Here is a 27,190-nt window from a genome sequence, read left to right on the forward strand (position 1 = left end):
TTATTTTCAGTTTCTCCATTTTGGAAAAAAAATCTGGCTTTATTTGTAAATTCTACAAAATACAGAGGAGTCTGGCAGGACACTTACTGTAAGTCAGAAAATAAATAAGTACTTTTTTCTTGCTCTATAGAAGATAAAATGTGATTTGCATATATAAAATATAAAGTACAGCTCTGTACCAACATCCCGGCCGTGCCACAAGGCAGAACGGCATAAAGAATGTGAAAATAACTTATATTCGTGCAATAAATAAATCACAGGGTAGGAACAAGGAAAAATAGGGTGACAAGGGGAGAAACGTTAAAGAGGGAATCCCCACTAAGGATCAAAAGGTTGGAGAGAAAGGATGGACAACACTGGTTTGGAAGCTGATTCCATCTTAGGGGTAGAAGTCACGTTAAGCTGCAGGATGGGTAAACCCAACCATATGTCTTTTTTAAAAATGGATCATATTTGCCACTTAAATAAGTCACTGGCACATGCCTGGAAATGATTACCCACAAATACTCACTGGTTCTTATGTTAGCAACATATATTTAATGGAAGAAGGTACTTTCCTAAATCTTCTAATCTAACCCTTCTCCATGCTTTCCACAGAATTACTGTATCCATGTCTCCCAGGTGTATAAACTTCCCAGTTTCTTAAGCAATGGAGCTGCCAGTGTCTCTTGGTACAGATGTGCTATTCTCATATCATCCATGCTTGACGTAAAATGTCATATCCACTTTAAAATGAGAAGGCAATGGGCTAAAACTGCTTAGCCAAAAAGGCATACAGATAGGCAGTATATCAATAGCTGATTCTACAAGTCCAATGCTACTAATATTCTGTGTGTACATGCAGGCAGCTTGGTTTAAATGGCATATGGGATTCATAACAGCATGGCAGAGAAAGGGAAACAATACACTGTTTAAGTTTGTGTGTTTACTAAGTTAGGCTTTTGAATGGTATCAGTTTTTTTCCATGTTTGTGTTCTCTGCAATACATATTTCCAGCCAACATGGCAGAATGAAAACCACTGGACGGTATAAAAGCTGCTACAATGAAAGGGGTGAGATTGTGATTGTAAACATTTTTAAAAATTGAAGTGTGTGGTTTTTACAGTAAATCCTGCTAAGTGCATATGAGAATATTATCTTAAAAGAACAAGAGACAAATACAGTGGCATCCAGGAGAACCTAACTCTGCCATTGTGCTAGCTTAGACCAAACTAGGTTTTATTTTCATGACAGAAATTATTTTTGGCTACGATTCAAGCTATTTTGCTGCTCTTGTGAAAATGTATCCTTCAGATATAAAGAAGAATAGGGTTTTGAATTTCAGCTACTACACTTTCCTCAATAGAAATGCATCTTGCATTTTACACAGCTGAATGGGGCAAAAATTAGGCCACAAAACAGCACAGAGGAACTATATTCCTCACCAATGTATTTCCAACCAAAGCCTCTTTTCCGTGTTCTATATAAGTGACTGGATCTTTCTCAACTTGCTTTTTGGGGGAAAAAAAGAAACTGGAAGAGATGTGCTGGGTTACACCCCATCGCTATGATTAGGACTGATTCTGAACCCCTCAGAACCCTACACCCAATTGCCTGTAATGCTTCTTGGGGTTGGGCCAACCTTCATATAGCTTGGTTCTCTTGAACATAAAATGTCTTAATCTCTGTAATAGTTGGGTATATTTCTTTCCTGAGTTTCTATTTCTAATCTTTTGCCAATGCAAAAACAGAAAGAAAATACAAAAGGGTCTCTTCATTACATTCTGTTTGTTGCTATTGGTACCCCTCATGGGACTAATTGTTTTAGACCTCAGTGTCTTCTCTAGAACTTCACTTGTAATTCTGATGACCCTTCACTGTCCATCAGTCTCACTTGCTTTATCCACCCCTGCCTCATTTAATACACTCCCTCTTTACTTTTCCCATTTTCTTGTCTCTCTCTCTCTCTTTCTCCCTCTTTAGAAAACTGCTTCTATTTTGTCCATAAATCTTATAACCTTAGCAAAAGAGCATTTTTATAATCAAAAGAGTATTTGGAGCACAGCTGCATCCACACACAGTTGCAGAGAGATTGTCTCTCCAATCTCTGCAATGGGCATAATTCCTTTATTTCTTCCTAGGGTGGGTTAGCAGCAACTAGCTCTTTTCTTGACCATGTCCCTTTTGTGATCCGTTTTTCCATCACCCTTGCAGTCACCAAGCAATGACACTTTTCTTGACCTTATTTAAATGTCTACTCATCAAAGGCTCAGACTGATTCTTGTAAAACAACAATTTCATGCTGATGCAATCAAGAGGCTCTGAATTAAACAGTAGGTAACTGGGAACTATGGTTTACAACAAAAAGCAGACAGAGTTATACATGAATACCTAGACTTGTGTCTGAACAACGCACCAAGAAACTGGGAAATTGATATCCTCTGATAACATCTGGATTATTATAATCACTAGGTTTTAGACATTAAAAGGAGACTTCAATCTTGGCATCCTCCTTTTTCCCCCCATCAGGTAGAAGCTATCTGCCTTTCTCTATAATTGCTGTCAAAACTTCTCTGAAGCAGCATTTCCAACTAAGATCTCATCTTCAAACCTCTCTGTTTTACATTTAATCAGTCGTAAGGTATGAAGCAGCAGAGAAGAAAACCTAACAAATATAAAATGGAAAAGAAAAATAACTGGCCACTGTAATCCAATTCACAAATAACTGACAGCTAAAGTTACACACAAGTTGGGCACCACTTTCCCACAATCTTCCAATGAAGGCAAGGACTAAGGACAAAGTTCAACATTTAGCCATTTGGTCTTCAAGTCAACTGTGTCTCCTCCAGTGGGTAGAACAAAAGTGGGAGAAGGAAAGAGCCAGTGCAGCTACAGCCACTTTAGGTAAGAGCTGTGCAGAGGCATGGCAACAGGACTTAGTTCATGGCTCGGCTTGTAGGCACTAGGAGTAGGTGGCCTGGTTGGAACCAGATTTGACAATGGTGATAACGCTGGCAGTTGCCACCTTCGCGGCAGTGCCATGAGCAGTGACTGTGCGGGCAAAGCCCTGCAGCGCTTCATACTTGCCACGCAGGGCGTCCAGCTCAAGGCGCATGGCAGCATTCTCCCGTGCTAGCTTATCAACTTCCCTTTCTAACTCTGTCTTTTGCTTCTGGAGCTCCTCCTTTTGACACACCCGCTTTACTCGGCAGCTGGCCGCATAGCCACGATTCTTCAGAGTGCGCCGACGTTGCTTCAATCTTGCTACCTCCTCCTTGGACAGGCCTCTCAGATGGTGGTTAAGTTCCCGCACTGACAATCCCATAAGCTCCTCATCTGAAAGATGTGGTGTGTTCTCACCCATCTCCCGTTTGATCTGTTTAAGAAAAGGATCAAATAGTTGAGAATCAGATGTACAAGTATGGGAAAAACAACAACAACAACAACAACAACTGGAAAGAGCAATGGGAGCCTAGAAGAATAAAGCAACATCAACAGGGGAACAGTTTGTAGCAATAGTATGTAGGCATTGTTATTTATATACATTTGTATATATTTTCTGCAATGTTCTTTGAATTAGGGTTTTCCCTCCTTATACTATAATAGTTATATTATAAATTCCTCATAATAACATTAATTGATTTTATTATAAGGTTTTGAAATTTGAAAACTTGACTAAGATCTTTAAATTATTTAGCCAGGAATTGATGCTAATGAACTCAATGGAATTTACTTCTCAGTAGAGGAGTTGTGTACTTAAATCAGTGTCAACTGAATCAATAAAAGTTACCCATCAACTAAATAAGTAGGATCAAAGTATGACTAGCTCAGTCTGGATTTATTCCCATCACTTTGTTTCTTGAAAGACTTCTTTAATCTTCAATTTTATCATTGTTATTATTTCACAGCAGCAGAAATTACAACCAAATATAAAATGTTGTATTTCTTTTATGTAATTCCCCCATAACTTCATTGTATTAACCTTTTGATCCAATTCATCAATTAGTATACAGAAACTGTTTTTATGTAAATTTCATTTTTTTTCCCCTCTTATAAAGCATTTTTGAAAGATGGAATGTTCTTTGGATTCAGAGGAAAAAATCTAAAGGAGCAACACGAATATATCTAGTATTGGATCTCACAATCCAGATATCATTGCAGAAGATAGTCCATTTCTGGGATTAATCAGACAAATCTGATTCAGAGGGCATTGAAAAAGCAGGATCCAGGATGCAAATCTTAAAATTGGTTTGATACGATCCTTTATCTATGGGATCATAGACCATTTACAGCGCAATCCTATGCAGACTATGTAGAAACAGAAGAAAAAATCTGTTTCCAAACTCCTAATGGAGAAAGTAACTACATACTGTATTTGAGTCGTTAGCTTTTGAGAATATCAAGATTATGATATAACACTGACTAAGCATTGCTCAATATTGGTGTAAGACACATGTGATATTTTCCTGCTGCAGTTCAGATGCTACTGGCTGAATTCCAGATCAATTTCCAAACACTTCTTATGAACAGAATTTGCAATTTCTCTGCCTTGAGGTGTTTCTAAGCAAAAGTTAGTGAATCAACACTTTATTATCCTGACTTTTCCAGCTTATAGGAACACAGCAGGAATACCCATTCCTATTCAAATTGTTTTGGGGCATTAAATAATTAGAAGGAAGTGACCATTTGGCCAAATAAACCAACCTAGTCTGACTTTCCACACTTAGACTACATATTGCTTGAAGCTATTTTGTTTAATCAGTTGATAATTTCTAATAGTGTCAGGAAAACAAAGACATGTAAACAAAAGCACAGCGTTCCTTTGCAAATCATGCATTGCTAGAAACAAAGTTATAATTGAATATTGTCATTATGATATTATCATAATTTCCTAATACCTGCTTAGTTGTAGGTCTTTTAACAAAATTCACCAGCTTCCAGACAATAATTATTGGCTCCCTAAAAAACCTTGGGGTGAGCATACCTATCCCTGGCTGTTTCATACAAAATCTGTTCTAAATTAATGTGTTGGTTTCCTCTTCTAGAACAGTGAAGCAGGTAAATACAGTTCCAAAATTACTGCCCTGGATTTTTGTTTTAAAAAACTTACTGCTAGAGACTGACAATGAAGAATGCATTTCTTTACTCTAATATAAAGGAGGGGCTGGCTTCCCTTGGCAATTTCTGTGACTTCTCAGCAGGACACACTTCCACCAGTCCTTACTTTAGTCCTTACTTTACCTGCACACAATAATAGCAATAGCACTTAGACTTATATACCGCTTCATAGTGCTTTTACATCCCTCTTTAAGTGGTTTACAGAGTTAGCATATTGCCCCCAACAATCTGGGTCCTCATTTTACCCACCTCGGATGAGGATGAGGCTAAAAGGCTGAGTCAACCTTGAGCTGGTGAGATTTGAACTGCTGAACTGCAGCTAGTAGTCAGCTGAAGTAGCCTGCAGTACTGTACTCTACCCACTGTGCCACCTCGGCTTTATGGGTTGCCTCTGTTCTCCAGGTTTGTTTAAACAGCTGTGGTGTAGTAGTGGTTGGAATGTAGTACTGCAGGCTCACTGCTTGCTCACTCCAGTAGTTCGATTCTGACTCAACTTTCCATCCTTCTGAAGTCAGTAAAACGAGGACCCAAATTGTTGGGGGCAATATGCTGACTCTAAAACTCACTTAGAGAGGACTGTAAAGCAGTATGAAGTGGTATATAAGCCTAAGCGCTATTGCTATTAAACAAATAATGTGACAATCTTAAGAATGGGGAGGCAATAGTTTCAATTTTTTGTTGTTTCTTTTCTTGAATACAAGCAGGGAAAATACTTATATGGAGAAGCAAGTGCCGTTCTTCAAATATTTCTGAGGAAATTAAAAGGGGGCCAGCTTGCCAAAATGTGTTTGTGTATGCATATGTATGGCAAGAATTTATAGTTCACATTAACAAAGCCACATCAGTGCAATAACTCTCAGAGAAAAAAATTACATTAGGAAAGACACAGAACATCCTTCCCCTTTTGGCTCAATGCTGCTAGAACCATTTGCAAATATGCGTCCTTATGTGCTTCAGCAACAGTGTGGATTACAGACTGGCTATTCTTTAAAAAGAAGTCCTGTATCAATTTATTGGAAATAATTTAATCCCATACAAATTTCCACACACATGTTCACCATTTGTGAAAAGAGGGTGAGGCCAAAAGAGAAAGTGAACAACAACACAAGCAAGAAGAAAAAAATGGAGAAAGGGAGGGAAGAGAGAACAAGGAAGTAAGGGCACAAAGAAGAGGGAAAATGAAAGGTGGGGCTAGAATAATTGCAAAGATGTTCAGGGGAAAGGAGATGTACATAAATTGTGCACAAATTCTGTAGAGTCTATAAGGTTTACTTTTCTTCCAAGAAGAACTCTGGATGTTGTTTTTTTAATGCCAGATAATAATTACTGATTTAAGTCATGATGTTCGATCTGTTATAGCAGAATACCAGAGTTTTATGGAAAGGACATGAAATCTTTAGGAGACCCTCCAGCTTGCCAAAAAATTACAGAGAGAAACATGATTTTCCAAACGGTTATGTCCTTACCTTCAGGGCTTTGGTTGACAAGCTGTCAGCTGACATTTTCTTGGGCACTCCTGACAGTCCCCCAGAAACAGCCTGTAATTGAACAGAGAGAGAGAGAGGGGGGGGGAATAGAAAGATCTGTGATTGCTATTCATTTTTCAAGATTGTTGTTATTTAAAGCTTCTCCACAGGTTGTGTCTTTCACAGAATTTCCCTTCTTTTTCATCTGTCTAGGTCTTCCAGTCTCATTTTCCTACTATCCATCTTGCCCAGCTGGCTTTAAAAAAAAAAATTAAAAAAATTCTGGAGTCACAGTTCCTTACTTCAGCAGGAGCAACAGAGATTCCCAAATCCTGACCCAGCATCTAAATGATTCTGTGTTTTTTTTTTTGGTTTTGTTTTAATAAATATATTTTAAAATGCTGTTAATTTCCTCCAAAGCAGTGTTTTTCAAACGTGGCAACTTTACGATGTGTGGATGTCATCTCCCAGAATTCTAAGCCCAAAATGAAATTTTTTTGCACAGAACAGCCTACCTAGTCACCCAAGCAAAATATGAGGTATCTTCAGTACATCCTCTCCTCCACTGTATAGTGACTCTATAATGGACATGCTCTGCAGTTGCCGGAAACACAGAAGGGCAAACATTTCCTGAGAAGGAAACTGAACAGTGGAGAGCCAGCTGACGGGTGTGTCTCTGAAATGGCAGGGCCTGAAAGGAGACACGAGGGAGGGAATAAGAGCAACACATTTTGGTCTTTGGCAGAACAAGAACTTCAGTCCACTGGGGAATGGGGACTAGAGTGACTAATAAGCCAAACCCTTACATCCCAAAGGGCAGATGTATGTCACTACTAAGAATTATACATTAGAACAGTGTTTGGAAAACACTGCATTAGAGAGCTGTGTCTGCAGTCAGATATATCTATACAATCTGTGGATCAGGTTGTCAGATGTAAATGCCTTATTCTCTAATGTGTAAATAATGTATATATGGAACATCAGGGGTTAACTTATTCTTTGGACTTTAATGTATTCATAATTTACCACTCCCATTCCTGGCTCCACCCCTTGTATATATAAGGAGCCATCCTCCCCATTTTCATTGCTTCTATCTTGAATATTCAGCGAATATAGAATGCCTATTATGATTAAAGAGAAATATATTTAAATCTCTAACTTCTATTATCTTTATTGAGTCTGATCCTGAAAATATTGCAACAAGCTGGTAGCAGAGGATGGTTAATTGACTCAATAAGTAATAAAAAATGTCCAAGAAAGATAGGCCCAACACCAGGGCCTACAGCAAAGAAATAGAAACTGATCAAGAGACAATCAACGAATCCACTAATGCGATTTCGAGAGAATCCGAAGAATACACCACTGAAGAAGAAGAACTGATGAGTGAAAATAACGACCAGGAAGAAATCGAGATAGAAAATAACGAACTCAAGTCAGAGATATTAAAGATACTAAAAAGCCAAAAGAATGATGAAAGCCTCATCGCGGACCTCCAGGAGATGCTGAGAAACAGCGGAGCAGCGAGAGAGAAAAACGTCATTAAAGAAAAACCCAAAGATCAAAAAACTGTGAGTGAAATGACTACTGAGAAAATAGTTGTAAAAAAGAAAAGATGTGACATCGCGCGAAATTTTGAATGGCAGCCATCTTGTTTTCAACGAACTTCAAAAGAGAGTGAAGCGGAGCCAATCAAAACGCTCAGTTCAAAATTTCTGGCGCGAAAAACGCTATCAGACGAAGAAAGTGAAAAAGAAGTCTCAAACTCTTCAGATGAACCAAAATCAGAAAGTGAAGACGATTTAACAAAGTCTCAAGTAAAGTCAGCAATGAAAACGCTTTTTGCTGCTTTTGGGCCAAGATTGAAAATTTCCAAGACATCAACAAAGAAGCAAGGAATCAAACCGACAACTCAAGACCTGCACGCTCCCATCCTGACTTCGAAAACGACGACACCCGAGCCCAGAGAGCCATGCCGATTCCGTCCTACACCGCAGACAGAATCGAGTGCCAGCGCACACAAGAGAAAGAAAAGAACCGTCGCCATCACCAAAGCCCCAAAAACCGAGCCAGAGACCGACTCATCTGAAGAGGAGCGGATCGAGAGAGCTGAAATGGAGAGAACCTTCCACAACGGCGCCAAAGAAGAAATGAGCAACGCGCATGTGCAAAACTACGTAGACGGCCCCGAAAGACTTGAACTGGCCAGAGAACCGCGCAGACTCGTTACAAGCATCCCAATGCCGTTCTGTAATTTCCTGCACTTGAGAGACCACGGACTGCCTCAGGTTGTAAGTAATGGACAGAATAATGTAGGGAATTTACCCAGTGACTTCCCAAAACTTAGAGTTGATGGCATTAATTTACAAGAGTGGTACCAACAGCTTCAGGTTATTTTTATGAAAGAAAATTTACTATTCTTTATAACTAGTCCTCCAAGAAGACCTTGGACTTTAAAAATAGATTGTTTACATCATAGAGCATTTTTCATAATAATTTCTAGCGTGTCTCCTGCAATGTATCATAGCATCAAACCAAACCTAACTGTATCAGAAATAATTCAATGCATGTTTAATCTATTTCACAGCGATAGCGTAGCCACAACCACAAGAATGTCTAAGGATTTTTTTTCTTCTAGAGTGAAACCAGGGGTTTCTATAAGTGAGCATTTGATAAATCTAAACAAAATAAGAGCAGAGCTGCAATTGAGGGGGGAAGTGATTTCAGATCAAACAATGAAAAGTGTTATTATCAATTCACTTGATCCATCATGGGATGGCTTTATGTCACACTTAGATACCATTAATTTGGGATATTTATCAATAGAAAGTTTATCTAACAAATTGATAGCAGAAGACAATTCAAGAAAAAATCGTTTCAGTAACCAAACAGAACACAAATCTTTTAGGAAAGTAGTCTTTCAAGATAAATATAATGAGGTCTTTAGATGCCACAATTGTGGATCCAGGGAACACAGTAGAAGAGACTGTCCCAAAGTCCCAAGGGAAAGACATAGGCCAGAATACAGGAGCAAATACAATTACAGACAATCTTCCACAGATAGACACAAATATAGAAGTCCACCAAATTACAGAGAAAGTAGAGGGGGTAGAGAAAATTCAAAAGAGAGAAAATCTGGGTCACTAAATGGGCTAAATAAACAAGACAGCACCAGAACACAACAAGATGAGAACAATAATTGGCTTATTGATTCTGGTGCAACAAATCACACCACTAACAACAAAAGTATATTATCTTCATTTACAGAAGATAAGTTTGTGATAAAGGTAGCTAATCAAGAAAAGGTTCAAGTATTAGGCAGAGGAAATGTGACCTTGCCTGGTTTAGGGAAAATAGAGGGGGTATTATTAATCCCAGAAATACCTCACAACATACTGAGTGCCATAAAACTAAGCAGAGAATCTGACATCAATATAGTTTTCTCAAAGGGGAAAGCAACTATAGAAAAGAACAAAACAAATGTAGGCACTGTGATGATAAAAGGGGGTCTACCCTATCTGATAACCAAAGAAAGATGGTTACATAACATTGATTCAAATATGGAAGATTGTATTGAAGCAGATGATGAAAATGTCAGTAACAGTGACAATGATGAATGTAAAATAACTCATGATAACAAAAATACACACAATGAGAAGAAACCAAAAATAGGTAAACCAATTCATGATGAGTGTGCTCACATCTTACATAGGAAGTTAGGACATGCAAGCTTTCCTGTAGTACAAAAAATGACTGAACACGCAGAAGGTGTCAAAATAAAAAATTGTGAAAATTATTTGGAATGCTCAGTATGTAAATCCACCAAACTAAAAACCAGTCCCAGACCAAAAAAATCTAACAGATCAACCAACAATATTTTTGATTTGGTACATATGGACTTAGTTGGTCCATTAACTCCATCAATTACCTATAGAAAACGTTACTTCCTAACAATAGTGGATGATTACAGTCGCTATGGTTTTGTTTACACATTAAAGCACAAGGATGAAACCTTTCAGAAATTTAAGGAATTCTACAAACGCATAGAAACACAACATAATATTAGAATAAAACAAATTATGACAGATAGGGGATGTGAATTCATGTCTAAAGAATTCTCCCAATGGTTAAAGGATAGAGGGATGCTACATTTCACGTCCAATCCATTTTCTGCATTTCAAAATGGGATTGCAGAGAGAAAGAATTCCACACTACAAACCATGATTAGATGCACATTAGAGGATGCTGGTTTAGGCAAACAATTTTGGTCAGAAGCCTTACATTATTCAAATTACACTCAAAATAGGACATGGTCCAGTATTGTGAATAAGACACCATATGAGGTGATGTACAATAGAAAACCCAAATTAGCACACATGCACATATTTGGAGTTACTGCAGACGTACACATACCTAAACAATTGAGGAGAAAGGGAGAAAACGTATCCAGGAGATTAAGATTCATGGGATACGAAACTGGAACCAAAGGGTACAGATTCATTGATAATAATAACAAATTTATAGTATCCAGAACAGCTGTGTTCCATGAGCAGGCCAATTGGTCTAAATTGCACCTTAATGAAATATTTCCTAATAAAAGCAAAGATAATATATCTTGCGAGGAAGGAACAACAGAAATTCAAAGTATTAACAAAAGTAAGAACAAAACCAAAACTTGGACAAACAGTCAGCATAAAATAAAGACAGACACATTAACAAAAAAGGAAGCTAGATTTTTGCATGACAACCATAGCAAACCTGAAAGAAATATTAGAAACAATAGAAACCAAATACCAAATAAATACAAAGATTACATAATGCATATGGATAGAGAACAAATAACACCTAATACATATGAGGAAGTATTGAAACTTCCCCGTGAAGAAAGAGAAAAATGGGAACTAGCTATGGAAAAAGAGATGGAAAGTTTACAAGGATTAAATGTATTCACACCTGCGATCGCACCTAAGGATAAAACAATTATAGGTACCAGGTGGATTTATAAAATTAAGAATTTAGAAGGAGGTAATACCTTATACAAGGCCAGACTAGTTGCACAAGGTTATGCACAAAAATATCCAGAAGACTATACTGACACATATTCACCAACAGTGAGAACAGAGAGTGTCAAAACAGCTCTTGTAGTAGCATCTGCACTCAATCTGGACGTGTTTCAATATGACATACAGACTGCATACTTACATGCAAAATTAGATAAGGAAATATATGTAAGAGCACCACACAGTCAATACACTAATAAGAACGAAATTTGGTTATTAAATAAGAGTCTGTATGGATTGAAGCAATCTGGAAAAAGATGGTACGATTGTTTGGTAAAAGTACTTAAAACCATGGATTTCAACGCCACCACTGCTGATAACTGTTTCTTTGTAAAAAAGAGTAATGATCATATTGAATTTGTATTAATTTATGTGGATGATATTTTATATATTGGAAAGCATAAAGAGAGCAGGGAAATCTTTGTAAATAAGTTAAACGAACACTTCTCATTGAAATCACTAGGTAGAGTGAACAAATACCTTGGTGTACAAATTAACAAAACAAAAAGGGGATTCAAACTTACTCAGAAAGATAAAATCATTGAACTCCTAAACAAATGTAACTTAAATAATGCCAAGACATGTGACACACCTATGCAAACTGATTTTCTCAGAAACATTGATGAATCTTCCCCTGAGTTTAAAGACAACACATTTTACAGATCAGTTATAGGTTCACTCCTTTATATATCCAATTGGACTAGGCCAGATATTGCATTACCTCTCAATTTATTGTCAAGATATGTTAGCAGACCAACCTTATATCATTGGGAAGCTGTCAAAAGAATTTTAAGATATCTAAAAAGTACATTAGATTTTTGTTTAATATTGGAACCCAATAATGACAAAGAACCAAAAATTACTTGTTACGCTGATGCAGATTGGGCTGGTGATACATCATGCAGAAAGAGCACCTCTGGTTATGTTTTTCTATTGAACGATTGTCCAGTTTACTGGTATACTGGTAAACAAGAACTGGTAGCCACTTCTACCACAGAAGCGGAATATGTTTGCTTGTCTAAAGCTGCAAATAACCTTGTATGGTTCAATGATTTGATCACAGATATTTGGAAGAAACCTACTTTACCATTTATTATGCATGAAGACAATAAAGCGGCCATTGAAATATCTAGATCCGATGCAATTGGACAAAGGTCCAGGCATATTGATATAAAATTTAAGCACGTGAGACAACTATCTCAAGACGGATTCATCAAAGCAATACATTGTGATACTTCTGAACAATTAGCTGACATATTAACAAAACCCTTACCTTCTAAACAACACAAATATTTAACTTCTAAATTATATGTATTATATTGTCCTGAATCTGAATGTAACTGGTGTTGTATAACGAACCGGCATTTAGAGGGGGATTTGTCAGATGTAAATGCCTTATTCTCTAATGTGTAAATAATGTATATATGGAACATCAGGGGTTAACTTATTCTTTGGACTTTAATGTATTCATAATTTACCACTCCCATTCCTGGCTCCACCCCTTGTATATATAAGGAGCCATCCTCCCCATTTTCATTGCTTCTATCTTGAATATTCAGCGAATATAGAATGCCTATTATGATTAAAGAGAAATATATTTAAATCTCTAACTTCTATTATCTTTATTGAGTCTGATCCTGAAAATATTGCAACACAGGTGTTCTCAAAAATTGGGATTATTCTTAGTTTATCTCCTTTGGGGGTAGCCCTTATTTTTACACTGCCATATTTGTGATTAAAAAATGATTCTTATATAGTAAGGCCAATGGCAGCATCTGATATCTTGGAAGATTATGGCCCATAGTAACATTAGTCCTTTTCTTTCTTTTTTCCCTCCAGACCTGGCACCCTGAAAATACCTGGTGGCTGGATCTAGTTGCTCTTTTCATTTTGCACAACAGTACTTTGAGGACAGCAAGCCATCTCAAATAATAGTTTTTTAATTAAATCCTGGAGTTCAATGTTTGACACAACATACAATGCATTTTAAAAGGAGAGGGGACAGAGGAGCTGTGTCCCAGGATGGTCCAGCAACAATCTACAGATACAGTACATGTACATTAATGTTTAGATGGAGACCTTCCAAAGCAACCTAAGTAGCAGTAGTGTATAAAATTGAGGACAAATATATAGAATTTTCCATTCTTTCCCACCACCCTTTCTCTTTCTTTAATGATCCTGGCATTTTTCTGATAATTTATCAATGAAGGGAACATCTTGCTGACATTTGCCTTTTTGTCATTCTTCTTGGAAAACTGACCTCCAATACAACTGTGCTATGTAGAGCTTTTGACAACTAGTAGTCACAACATTGTATTTTATTCTTGGAAGCCTTCTGGAAACAGTAGGTGAAGCTCAGACTAAGGCGTTTATAGTTTACTAAATTATTATTTCAGTTCAGTTGCAAGAGTTGAGAATTTGTGGTTCTACAGATGTCCCTGAATTGCAGTTTTCAGCATTCTTCATACCTGCCCCTGAGGTCCCTGGGAATTGTAGTTCAGCAACGGCAGACAGCAAGGAGCTTCCATTCTCCTAATACATAGTTTCTTAATCTTAGCAACTTTAAGATGTATGAACTACAATTCCCAGAATTCCACAGTGTTGAGAAACACTGCCCTAATATTTAGTTTCATCATGTACTGTATGTATTAGTACCTAGTGGCATCATATATCCATCTTCATTCTGAGAATAGGTTTGTTCAAATGTATAGGTATGTTTTAAGGATTATGCCCACATGTCGCTGAGCTCTTAAGAATATGGATAGCACCAATGAATTTTTACTTTATAATAGCATGATTTCACGCAAGTGGTTTCTAGTGCTGTCAATTTTCTTTGAAGTTCCCAATCCAGAAGTGTTGGATTAAAGCTCACATCTATGCTATGGGAAATGTAATCTAGTAGGTAAAAGGCTAAATTTCAGTTTGCATAAACTATTCATATATGGGATCTAAAGATACCTAAATGTAAAGCCCAGCGTATTAGTGTGCAAAGATCAGACCAAGCTCATATATCTGGTGAGCTCTTGATGACTTTGGAACAGCTGTTGTTCCAGCCTAATTTTTCCAAGATTTGAAGTGAGGTTAAATGTGAGAGATATATTGCCCTAAATTATTTTATTAGTTTTAAGTATTATGATGTGGCTAGATGTGAACAGGAAATTCTTTCAGAGTCACAGGGATGGTTAGATATCTCTACTCCTTTGTTAATTATCATCTATTTAACTCTTTTAGGAAACTTTGAGTGGGAACTGCTCAGAGTTGGTTATAAGATGGATGGCTATATAAATATTTTAAATAAACAAAATAAATCCAAATAGATAAATATTTGTACTTTTATCTACTCCTCCAAAATCTCAATTCCTTCACACTAATGAAAATCCAATTATCACTAAAATATTCAACATTTACTTTCAGATATTGATGTGATATTTATTCTCAGTCCAGGATTTGAGGATGTGAAAGTAAATGGAAAAGTACAGAATAAGTAAGAGGAGCATAGGTAACACTGAAAATGTTTAAGGGAGATATAGGTTTTTTTTTTTTAATCTCCCAGAATGTACAGAATGTCCCAGAATGTATTTGATATCTAACTTCAATCTCTGAAGTCAGGATTTCTAAACTTCTCACTTCATCTCACAGGCTTTCTGGAGTACCAGGAATAAAATTTGAAGCATAAGATCATATGTATATTTTTCAATCATCTGCAGTGATTTCCTAGAATTAGGTCACCAATATTTATATATTTCAGAATAAAGCATAGAGTTCTTAGTTCACAACATGAGAGATGGCCAGAGAATATATCCCCTGAAAATATGAGCACATCAAGGAAAGTTGTGCTTTCTTTGAAAGTAGAATTTAAGTATATTTTTTTATTATTATTTCATCCTCTGGTCAAAATTAAGTTTTTAAGCACCATTAGTCATTTGGCTACAAATCTAAATAGTTATTGCTGAGATCACATTCATACACTTGTCTCATTGGGAAGCTTAATTTTTCCTCTTGAAATTGGCAGTGCTATTATCTAGAAATCCTTCAGTCTTAAAGGCTGATATTTATTATGGGATGAGGTTTAGTTAATATAATAGATTTACATCGGTCGCCCCCTGGAAATCATGAATATTCCTTTGGCCCCCTCTGTCAGAGAAAGAGCTTATGACTGCAGGGCAAATAACGTTCTCATATTCTTAATAAAACTACCTTGGTTGAAATACGAGTGACTTAATTGAATGTTATACCTCCAATTTTTAAAATATCTTATAAATTCCCCTGCTTGCAAAGCAATACTAGGAATGATAGATTATGATAGAAACAAATATCTAACCTCATTAAAACATGCCTTAAGAGTATAATCACCCTTTTTCATCTCTAGAAAAACATGGTTTAATTAACAATAGTTAATTAAGCAAGACCTTGCAGAAGACCTATTTTTAAATCTAATCCAAAGCATTTATTTTCATCTTTCCCATAGACTCAAATGTCTTACAGCTGAATTTACTAATTTTTCACTCTTAGTTTACTACAGCCAAGGGATAAGGTATCTTACATCTAGTCTTGAATCAATTCAATTTTATATACTTATGTATAATTTCTCAGCCTTCTCATACCATCAGAATAGGATGGGCTATTCCTTTCTAAAGCCTTGTGTTTCTACAGCCACATGGTCAATGTAAATCAGCAGAAGCAGAAATGTGTTACCATCTCTACTGTGCCTTTTGTCACTATTGGAAGTGGAGTCCAGGTTGTGAAGTATTCAGGCAGATATACAGATCTTTGTTATCCAAAAACCTTGTAGAACTGATAAGACATATTGCAAGAAATAATAACAGGTCAAGTAAAGAAACTGATGAGAAAGGGGGTTGCTACAGAAACATGGATGACTTAAAAGTTGCATGAATAACACTGAAGAGATTCCAAGATTTGTACAGTCTGGAGCAGAAAGTGATGCAAAGCACACATTGGACTGTAATACTGACAGCATTTTTGAAAGTCATCAAGCTTTCATCCTTTGCTTATCCTCAAAGCAAATTTGCACCACATCATCTCGGGTAAAGAGTCTCTTGAAGTAAAGTCAGCTAGTCCAGGGTACGATGCTTGCCATAACCCATCAATGCAAAGTTAAATTTCAGTGTGTAATCAATATGAAGTAATGATGTTTTCTCAATGCTGATTCAAAAAACTTGGGAAACAAATACTCCTTACTCATGAGACGGTCTCTTCACCAAAAGATGGAAAGGCAAAACTAAATATGCATGGAGAACTATTATCCTCCTAAGAGCTAACAAACTGGGAATCAAGAAGTTGAGACTTACAACATTAACCCACCAGCTGGAAAATCTGGTGCTTGTAGTACATTATTTCTGGAAGATAGTACAATGGAATGCCAGTCTCTTAAGTGACAACCTAAAGAAATGTGCAACCATCCAATTCCTGATAGGAGCACTAATCCAAAGTTTCTAATCCAAAAAGTCTCTTTACTTTTTAGTTGTCTTAGTAAGACTGGAACTAGTTTACACTAGAACACTGGTTGCTTAAATAATGGTGAAGAAATCATAATTAGCTAGAACCCAATAAACCATAAAACAGGGTTTAAAAAATCATAAGGCCTGACTTCGTAAAATCAAGACTAAAAAAGCATTAAGGTTCAGCCACTTTTCTGAAGCTACAATTTTTAAACACATGGTTTTTAAGCACTTAAACATAGAATAATAGTGAAACTTACGTCCAAAGAAATAAACACACAATGGCGGTAGGAAGGGGAAACAATGCCGATAGTACGGTATCATCTTGAATCTTGAAAAAGCAGACTGATTATGAGAATTATCCAAATAGCTCAAAGCAAGGTCCTTGTATATTCAAGCATTATAAGATGCTAAGAATTGTCTTCACCAAAGCCATTCTATGCTACAGGTCCATTTCATTCTTTGTCATTCCTATATGCTTTAACTCAACACCAGTAGCTCCCTATGCCATTTCAAGGGGTGGAGATACAGAACAAACTTCACAGGGTGTAAAATTCTTGCTCTTGGGAGGAGTTCCTTATAGATTTCTCTCACTATTCTAAACTTTTAATTTTTTAACAGAATAACAGAGTTGGAAGGGACCCTGGAGGTCTTCAGTAAAATGCCCTGCTCAAGCAGGAGACCTTGTAGCATTCCAGGCAAGTGGCTGTCCAGTCTCTTCTTAAAAGCCTCCTGTGATGGAGAGCATCCACAACTTCTGGAGGCAAGTCATTCCACTGTTCTCTGTTTTAGGAAATTTATTCTTAGTTCTAGGTTGCTTCTCTCCTTTATTAGTTTCCATCCATTGTTTCTTGTCTTGCCTTTGGTAAATAGATTGAGTCCCTTTATTTTCAAATATTTTATTTTATTTATTTTATTTTATTTTTAAATTTATATACCGCCCTTCTCCCTGAGGACTCAGGGCGGTGTACAGCCAGAATTAAAAAACATGAAATACAAATATTAAAAAACAATTAAAATATATATAAATTTGGCCCAAAATTAAAAATACAAACCAATTAAAACATTTAAAATTTCTTCTTAAGCCAGCCCGGCTTGCTGGAAAAAGTGGGTTTTAAGGCACGGCGGAAGGCACTAAAGTCTTGGATTCTCCTTATCTCTGGGGGCAACTGATTCCAGAGGGTAGGTGCCCCCACAGAGAAGGCCCTCCCCCCGGGGGTCACCAGCCTACATTGATTGGCTGATGGCACCCTGAGAAGGCCCTCTCTGTGGGAGCGCACGGGACGATGGGAGGTCGTTGGTAGCAGCAGGCGGTCTCGAAGGTAGCTAGGCCCGATGCCATGGAGCGCTTTAAAGGTGATAACCAACACCTTGAAGCGCACCCAGAAGACCACTGGGAGCCAGTGCAGCTCGCACAGGAGCGGTGTTACATGGGAGCGCCATGCTGCTCCCGTCACTACCCGCGCTGCTGCATTCTGGACCAGTTGGAGCCTCCGGGTGCTCTTCAAGGGGAGCCCCATGTAGAGAGCGTTGCAGTAGTCAAGGCGAGAGGTGACGAGGGCATGAGTGACTGTGCACAGGGAATCCCGATCAAGAAAGGGCCGCAACTGGCGAATCAGGCGAACCTGACAAAAGGTCCCCCTGGTTACAGCTGTCAGATGTTCCTCCAAGGACAGCTGCATATCCAGGAGGACTCCCAGATTGCGAGCTCTTTCTGTGGGGGCCAAAGACTCGCCCCCAATAGTCAGTGATGGAGTCAACTGACTATATCAGGATGCCGGGAGCCACAGCCACTCAGTCTTGGAAGGGTTGAACTTGAGCCTGTTCCTCCCCATCCAGATCCGCACAGCCTCCAGGCACTGGGACATCACTTCAAGGGCATCATTGGGGTGGCCTGGGTTGGAGATGTACAGCTGGGTGTCATCAGCATACTGGTGGTATCTCACCCTGAAGCCACGGATGATCTCGTCCAGCGGCTTCACATAAATGTTGAACAGAAGGGGCGAGAGGACCGATCCCTGCGGCACTCCACAGATGAGAGGCCTCGAGGTCGACCTCTGCCGCCCTGCCAACACAAACTGTGACCGGTCAGAGAGAAAGGAGGAGAACCACCGCAACACGGTGCCTCCCACCCCCAACTCTTCCAGCCAGTGCAGCATGATACCATGGTCGATGATATCAAAAGCCGCTGAGAGATCTAACAGGACCAGAACAGAGGAGCAACCCCTGTCCCGAGCCCTCCAGAGATCATCAACCAACGCGACCAATGCCGTTTCCGTGCTGTGCCCAGACCTGAAACCTGACTGGAACGGGTCTAGATAAGATGTTTCCTCCAGGAATTGTGGGAACTGTTGCGCGACCACACTCTCAACAACCTTCGCCATGAAGCGAAGGTTGGAGACAGGACGGTAGTTGGCCAATATTGCCGGATCCAGGGACGGCTTCTTGAGGAGAGGCCTCACCACTGCCTCTTTCAAGGCAGCGGGGAAGTGGCCCTCACTCAGTGAAGCGTTGATAAGACCCTGGAGCCAGCCTCGTGTAACCTCCCGGGAAGCCAGTATCAACCAGGAGGGACACGGGTCCAGTAAACATGTGGCCGCACTAAGTCTCCCCAAAATCCTGTCCACATCATCGGGAGTCACAGCGTTAAACTCCTCCCAGATAACATTCTCAAGACTATTCTTCGTCACCTTGCCCTGATCTACCCAGTCAGAGTCCAAATCCCCCCGGATCTGAGCGATTTTGTCATATAGGTATTGTCCAAAATCCTCCGCCCTGCCTTCCAAATATTGGAACACTGCTATCATGTCACCCCAGCCCTTATTTTCACTAGACTAGACAAACCCAATTCCTGCAACCGTTCTTCGTATGTTTTAGCCTCCACCCTTGCAATCAACTTGGTTGCTCTTTTTTGCACTCTTTCCAGAGTCTTTATATTTTTAAAATAATATGGTGACCAAACCTGGATGCAGTATTCCAAGTGTGGTCTTATTAAAGCCTTATAAAATGGTACTAATATTTCATGTGGTTTTGATTCTATCCCTCTGTTAATGCAAGGTAGCATAGTGTTGGCTTTTTTGGCTGCTGCTGCACACTGCTATATATAATGACTTAACAGTATATAATATAATGACTATATACCCCAGCAAAGAAAGTAGGTTGGAATATATATTCTCCAAATATATTTCTGCTGAACGCCGTTTGAAATTTCTGTGCAGAATCAGGGCAGAACGGAGATGCTGAGTACATTACTGTATATTTAGAAAGTTAAATAATGTACCAAACTCTTTCAAAACGGATAGCTCAAATATAATAAAGGGGGTGTGGGCAAAACTAATTCTTCTTTTGGTACACACACATTCTTACCCCTTTGTGACCCTTTTCAATATAATTTAAAAGGAAGTTCACAGAGTGCTGCAAAACATTATATGTGGAGGAGGGTAGCAACTTGTCCCAGACATCACTAATTGCATCAGAGGGAATGTCCAATAAGTCTCTATGATACTTGTGTAACCACATTCCATGAAGCAAATGGAACATGTTTGCTAGATAAGGGAAATAGTGGACCTCTCACAACCCATTGCTTAAGAACCAAATACTAAGAACTTTTGCCTCCGTCATGATATACGTAGAACTCCTATAAACAAAACTACAAATTAAAATAGTATTCCCATTGTATATGGGATTTTTTATGGATTTGGCATCCAGCGTCTAAGAAGTTTATTATTTTGCTAGTGTACAGAACTATTGCAAAACTAACAGATTTCCCCCCAAACGGTATGTTAACTTTTCCGATGCAAAGATGTGCATTTGGATGTGCATACACATCTGTATTCAATGGACTTCTTAGATAGGGTATCAAATATCCAAGACAACATGGAAACAGCAAGGAAACAAACATATATCTTTGTTTTGAAAATAGCAAACCTGTCTCCAAACAGGTTCACTATTTTCAAAACAAAGATGCATGCACAACTTTTAATATTCTGGCTCAGCTCATCTATTCAACTGTTTCCAAATTCATAACCCTTATAGTTCAACAATTCTTAGGTATGACAAAAATGGGCAAAGGAGCAATTCTTCCATTCTCAAAAACAAATTTTACCCAGATATCCGCTGTAAGAAATCCTTGTGTGTAAAGTCTGGTAGTTGTTGCTTCTATTCTGCTATTGATACACATATAGCTTGGAAGTATGGGAATTGAGCTAATATATCTATTGCAATATATAAAACTCTGATAAACTGAAAGAAAAAAAACCCCAACAGTCATGATTGGGAATAATATATCCCCTGATAAAATGCCTTCCAGGAATTTCAGGATTGACCCAGAGTCATGTCAACAACACAGAATTGTTTAGAGGAGGAAAAAAATACCTATAAATTCTAAAACAAATTTGCCTTGATGGAATTCTGATTGTAATGAAATGAATATCCTTAAATGCACACTTTGCAAATTTCACTCAGAAATTTTCTTCCAACAAGGTCAAAGGGATTTATTCCTGAGGAAATATGCCCAAGTCCAAGCTGTGTATTTAGCATCCATACACTGATTTATTATTTCAATAAAAATGACCCTTCAGCACAACATGTGGAGCAATTTCCAACTTAAAACCCAAGAAAACCTATTAGCATTCAACTGTCCATATATGGTGTGCATTTTCAGCACCAATGCAGATTTGCTTTTAGATTTTTCTTTGCTTGATTTTTTTAAAAAATGTTTTATTATTTTACTTGTGAGCCACCACAGTACCGTGCAAATGATTAGTCAATAAAAATGGCATATAGAAAATGCACGTAATCTGTAAAATATTTTCAACACAAGTATTGGCACTTTGATTGTTCTCTCCCGACCCATCTCTTCCCTTCTTTAATCAAATTATGATAAAGAAATCAAAATGTAAAGCGATCATTCTAGAAATTTATAGTCATGCAAATAAGTAACCTGTGGTAACTTTAAGGACCCTTAAAATACACTTTGGGCACAACTGTTTGCTCACCATAAGAGACATTACATGCCAAGAAATTTAATCCCAGATGACTTTGATTAGAATCTTTCCATTGTAAAAGAAAACTTCCCAAGAGTTGCAGCTATACAAAAATGATCAAGAAACCCAAACCTAGGATTTGAGGATAATTCTATGAAATACTCAGCAAGAAACTTTAACTAGGAAGCATATTCACAGTGGCATTTTTTAAACAATCCTCCCCTGTTCACCTCTTCAACAGATGTTTCAGATTTCATGTAACAATCAAATCATAAACATCTGCCTTTTGGGGGATCCTTTAACCAGAATGGCATCTTTGAGATTGCTGCAAATTCTAATTACAGTAAAGGGATTCAGTATCAGGGCTTTTTAGAATCTATAGGCATAACAAGGAAGCTGCATTTCCAGAACTGGCTTAATATATTGTGTAAACCCAGCCACTATGGTTATATAAATCATAGTTACAACATAGTATACTCCCACCCCGCCAGTTACATTTTATTTTGTAAGATGTGGTCAAATGAACCAGATCTTAGCATGATTTGTCCACTCTTTCAACAAAAGGAGTTTGTAGGTTTATATAAGAGCATTATCTAATCACTGTAGTCTAGTATTAGACTATAGTTTTCAAAATTTCTCACCAGAAGGGTTAAGATAACTGCAAAGGATGAGAATTGGGAAAGCTGTCTGAATATCCAACCCTACATAGCAATGATCATATGAAACACCACATCACAGGTAGCTTTAATTCATTTCAACTCTCAAACTCTTTCCTCAGATTCTCTGGTGAAGAAAAAAAAAACCCCACCCTTTCCAGTTCATTCTTTAAATAAAACAAAGGAACCTTCAATTATAGGAACTACTCAGTTTTGCTATAATCCCAAAGTCTACCAAACACAATCTGGTGTAAGAGACTTGGATGTAAATTAAGACATCCCCATTCCTGGCAATTATATCAGCTACAAGCGAAGCTCAAAGATCTTCTCTGCAAAAACTCTTAATTATCCCCAAACTTCCTTCACTCTGTGCCTGCCATATAATTTGGATAGGAAGAATGGATTTAATTTTGTTACTAGAAATCTGCACAAATGTACTTGTAAGTTCAGAATCTACATTCTGGTCCTCAGTGTTGTGTCACGGATAAAGATAACAGCCTTGAAAACAAGCTAACAAAAGTTGCAGGTTTGTGTATTTTTTACTTGCCTGCTAAAAAAGCAACTTGCGTTAGTTACCAGGCAGGTTTCAGAAAAGGAGAAATTGCCTCCTCTGAATTGAACATGGAAACGGAAACTACATGTGTTAAATAAGTTAATAACCTTGGTTAAAATATCTTTGCTCAGGAAAAAGACTGCTCCTTGCTAGTTACAGAAAGGAGAATCTCCCACCCACCTACCTACTACCCCTTCTGCTTACTTACCTGCACAGAACTGCAGGTTGACTCTGGCAAATAGGCAAGTTGCTAAATACTGGATGGTTACTTATATAGATAATGGGAGCCAGAAATTTGCACTTTTAACTACTGCTTTTCTTGATCTAGTCTTCCAGGTAGAATCCTATAGATATCTATTCAGATGTAAGCCTAAATGCAGACTGTTTATGGATATAAAAGCCAAGTTACCTGGGAATTATGAAAGATACGATTGTATACATCTGGTAGGCGCCAACCTGGGGGAGTTAATGCATCTTCAAAAAAAGATAGACACACAAGGTGTTACTAAATATAGGCTTAATCAGAACAATAATTAAAGGATGGAACACATCACCAGCACACGTTCCTTAGAATCTATAAACAAATATCAGCTGTAGTTTATAAAAGGAATGTGTGTGCCATTATGGGAACCGTGAAATCTAACTGTACTCTGAAACAATATATCTTGAGGAACATACATTTTCAAAAATGTGATACTATGCAGGCACACATTTTAGAATCCTTAAAAGTCAGAAAAAAATGAAAGTTCCCTTTGAAATATTTTCTTTTGCACTTTTACAGAAGAGAAAGCTTACAAATACATGAGCTAGAAATTGTTTGCTGAGTCTATAAATTGGAGCAAGTTTAATTAATGCAAAACTACCTTTTTACAGTAGTTCCCTTTTGTTTCTTAAGCTACATTAATTTAAACTAGGACAGAGAATAATTGAAACTGTACTTATTTTGGTGTCTACATGGAAAGGAATCCTTGTGGCTGCTGAATTACACATAACAAAAACTCAATAATACAAGGCTTATAACGTTTTTGTTTTACTCACAAGTGAAGGCAACTTTGAGATCAGATTAAATCCTTTTCCTAAGTAAACATTTATGAGATACATTTTGTCTTGGTTTTCTTCTGTCGGTTTACCATCTGCAATTTATAATTCTCTTCTTTCTCTTTAATGGTTAACTACAAACCACCTGCCCCACAGATTAAATATAACTTTCAAGAGAACTGGCATACCAGAACTTTTGTAGAGCACAGAAGCAGAGTTATTAAACAAAACAAAGAATTCAATAGCTTAATAATCACTTAATTGTGGTTACAGCAGCATGAGTATCACTAAATATAAGATGCAACTCTATGAGCTTGTCCTCAATGAAGTTCCAATCAACATCTAGCAAGAAAGGTATCCTTTCAAGGGAAAAAGAAGTTTCTTCTCTATTCTGCAGATCTTTAGATATGCTTGTGACTACACTGGCTGAGGATGAGAGGACTATAGCCAAATGTATTTCGGGGGACATTAGATTGGAAAGGTATACCAAGAGGCTACAAAGCTCCAGGGGAAAAAAAAAAAGACTGGCCATCTTTATATGAAAAAAGAATTTCAAACACTTTATCCAAAATGCATGCTCTTTTGTGAATTAATAACTATAGACTGAAATCACAATACCTGTTGATGCCAGTCCTTGACTGAGTGCCTCTTAGGTTAGCAATAACAGCCTTGGATAACCCAAACTCTTCTCTGCAGCATTGCCACTCTCTGTGGTCCACTCTGTGGTCCACTCTCTTCGGAGAAATCCACCTGCTCCTGTTCTGGTTGCTTTTACCGTACTCCTCCTTTTGACTTTTCTTTCAAAAGATGGCTGTTCTACTTCTGCTTCCCCTCCCCCACTTTGATCTCTTTTTCAACTTTGTCATTTATATTGGTGACTTTAAAAAAAGAAACGCCGTTGAAAGAATTAAACCCAAAACAATCCCGAGATCCTTTGAATCCCAAATTTGAAAACAAAGTAGGATTGTGCATTTGTTTATTCATCTAAATGAAATGAGGCGCACCAAACAGGAAATAACCCCAAATTAAAATTGAAGACATCCCTCTAGATGTGCGTAAAAAACAACAACAAAAACAAAAGCCTTCATGATCTTTAAGGAGTTGAACAAGACGGGAGTGGGGGATTAATTAGGACCCCTATGCATGGAAGCAATCCCAGGATCTTCCAATAGGAAAAAAAAATAAAAATCGAAAGTCACAAGTTCAGGCCAATTTGTTTTTAGGTTTTTAAATGCTGATGCAGGTTATCTACATTCCCCAAACTCCCAAGTCACCCTTCGTTTGCTCTTCACTTTCCCTGCGTCATCAGGCGTTCAGCACCATTCTGGAGGTTCAGCCTATTTCGCCGGGAACTCCCGAATCCACCTGAATATTCCTCCGAAGCCGATACACCATCGTTCAAACCGAACCATTGTCAACTCTCATGTATTATTGGCGGGATAGGAAGGGAAGGGAAAGGAAAGGAAAGGAAAGGAAAGGGCGGATTTAGACCGATCCACATGATTTTCCAATGGAATCCACACCCCACCCGCACATCGGAACTCGCATTGGTGCCAAACGGCTTCTTACATGTGACCGAGGCCTCAGCACGTGCAAACACAGGGCTAATAATGTAACGAGCAACTCCTGTTTATTAAGCGATTTCCTGTCTCTTGTAACTGCCTCGCAACTGTGAAACGCAGGCAAATCAACACAACAGTTTCTTTTAAAAAAGCACACACACACACACACACACACACACGCTTTGCTCCAAATCCGGATTCCTTCTACAGATTCTTTCTTCAGAACAGAGCTACACGCTGTACACCAGCTAAATTGAAACATTCCCCCGACAAACAGCTATTACTGTCTAGCTCTGTAGAAAGTCAACACCAGACAGCCCCTCCTCACCACACGGAAACAATCCACAATGAACCACACGGCTACGGTTTTCTCCATCGCTTTCACCCCTCTGCGTCTGACATTAAAAGCCTCACTTCGGCAAAGTGCAAGCCGCCCTCCGTCCCTGACGTCCGTGAAGTAGAATTATAAACGAAATATTCACTTACTGCCTACCAGATCGTCCTTTTGTTTGCCGTTTTCCTCTCTATGCAATCGGAGGGGGCCGCGTTTTCTTGACAATTAAGCTTTCGAACCGCCTTGTTTATTTCCCCAAATGAAGTTGTTGTTTTCCCGAAGCGAAGGGCTGAGCTGGGCGCTGCGCTGCGATCTGCTGAGTTGTAATATGAGTTTCCTGGAATTACTCACTCACAGGATTCTTTTCATTCATAAAAACACAGTCATACAATGACATCATTCTTTCCCCTCCCTCCCCATCTTGGTGAAGGGCACAGACTGAAGAATGGTGAAAGGAAGCTGCCATCTTGGTACTGGGCATTTATTTTTAAAGGGACCATACCAAATGTTTTGCGGTTGGTAGCTAGCCTTCAGAATCAATGCTTTGATACAAGTAGATTGCACATTTCTGGGCAAAAATGAAGAACCGAAGAATGAGTAGATAAAAATAACTTAACCTAAGCTACTACCAAAACATTTTCTTTATATGGAAAGGTGTCAATTTATATGATCACTAATTAGCCCTACATCCACTGCAGAGCAAGGAACCTACTACATAGCATACAAAAGCCTTTCAGAAGATCCATGCTTGCTGAAACTATCCAGTTCAGGTCACATACACAATGTAGCCTCGTGTGTCTGCTTTCATCATTTTTAATGCTAAGCCTTCCAAACTCATTATTGGGCAGAAAATCAATTGGTAGATCTCGTGCTGCTGTTGAACCATTGGTCCTTTCTGTGAAGGGTCCAATGTGAAGATTCTTCAGAGTGATGCCCTCCCTTGCTTTGAATGGCAAAAAGAAAATGTTATTGGTCATCCTTAC

The 27,190-nt window shown here is 38.2% G+C and overlaps 1 protein-coding gene across 2 annotated transcripts; it reads right to left on the bottom strand.

The window, feature by feature from the left end:
- MAFF (MAF bZIP transcription factor F) lies at positions 1 to 26,534 on the bottom strand. Of its 2 annotated transcripts, XM_070947528.1 has the most exons (4): positions 26,360 to 26,418; positions 23,683 to 23,747; positions 6,564 to 6,635; positions 1 to 3,355 (listed from the first exon to the last, which is right to left on the bottom strand). In XM_070947528.1, the coding sequence occupies exons 3-4, from the start codon at positions 6,597 to 6,599 to the stop codon at positions 2,942 to 2,944; spliced, it is 450 nt and encodes a 149-aa protein (XP_070803629.1). In that variant the 5' UTR covers positions 6,600 to 6,635; positions 23,683 to 23,747; positions 26,360 to 26,418; the 3' UTR covers positions 1 to 2,941. The 2 variants fall into 2 exon arrangements, with proteins under 2 accessions (XP_070803629.1, XP_070803628.1); XM_070947527.1 differs by lacking the exon at positions 23,683 to 23,747 and having other exon boundaries at positions 26,360 to 26,534.
- Positions 26,535 to 27,190: the final 656 nt, after the last annotated feature.

Source organism: Pituophis catenifer, unplaced genomic scaffold (assembly GCF_029215685.1).
Source record: "Pituophis catenifer annectens isolate HBS135680 unplaced genomic scaffold, rPitCat1.0.hap2 SCAF_7, whole genome shotgun sequence".
In the NCBI taxonomy this organism is placed as follows: domain Eukaryota; kingdom Metazoa; phylum Chordata; class Lepidosauria; order Squamata; family Colubridae; genus Pituophis; species Pituophis catenifer.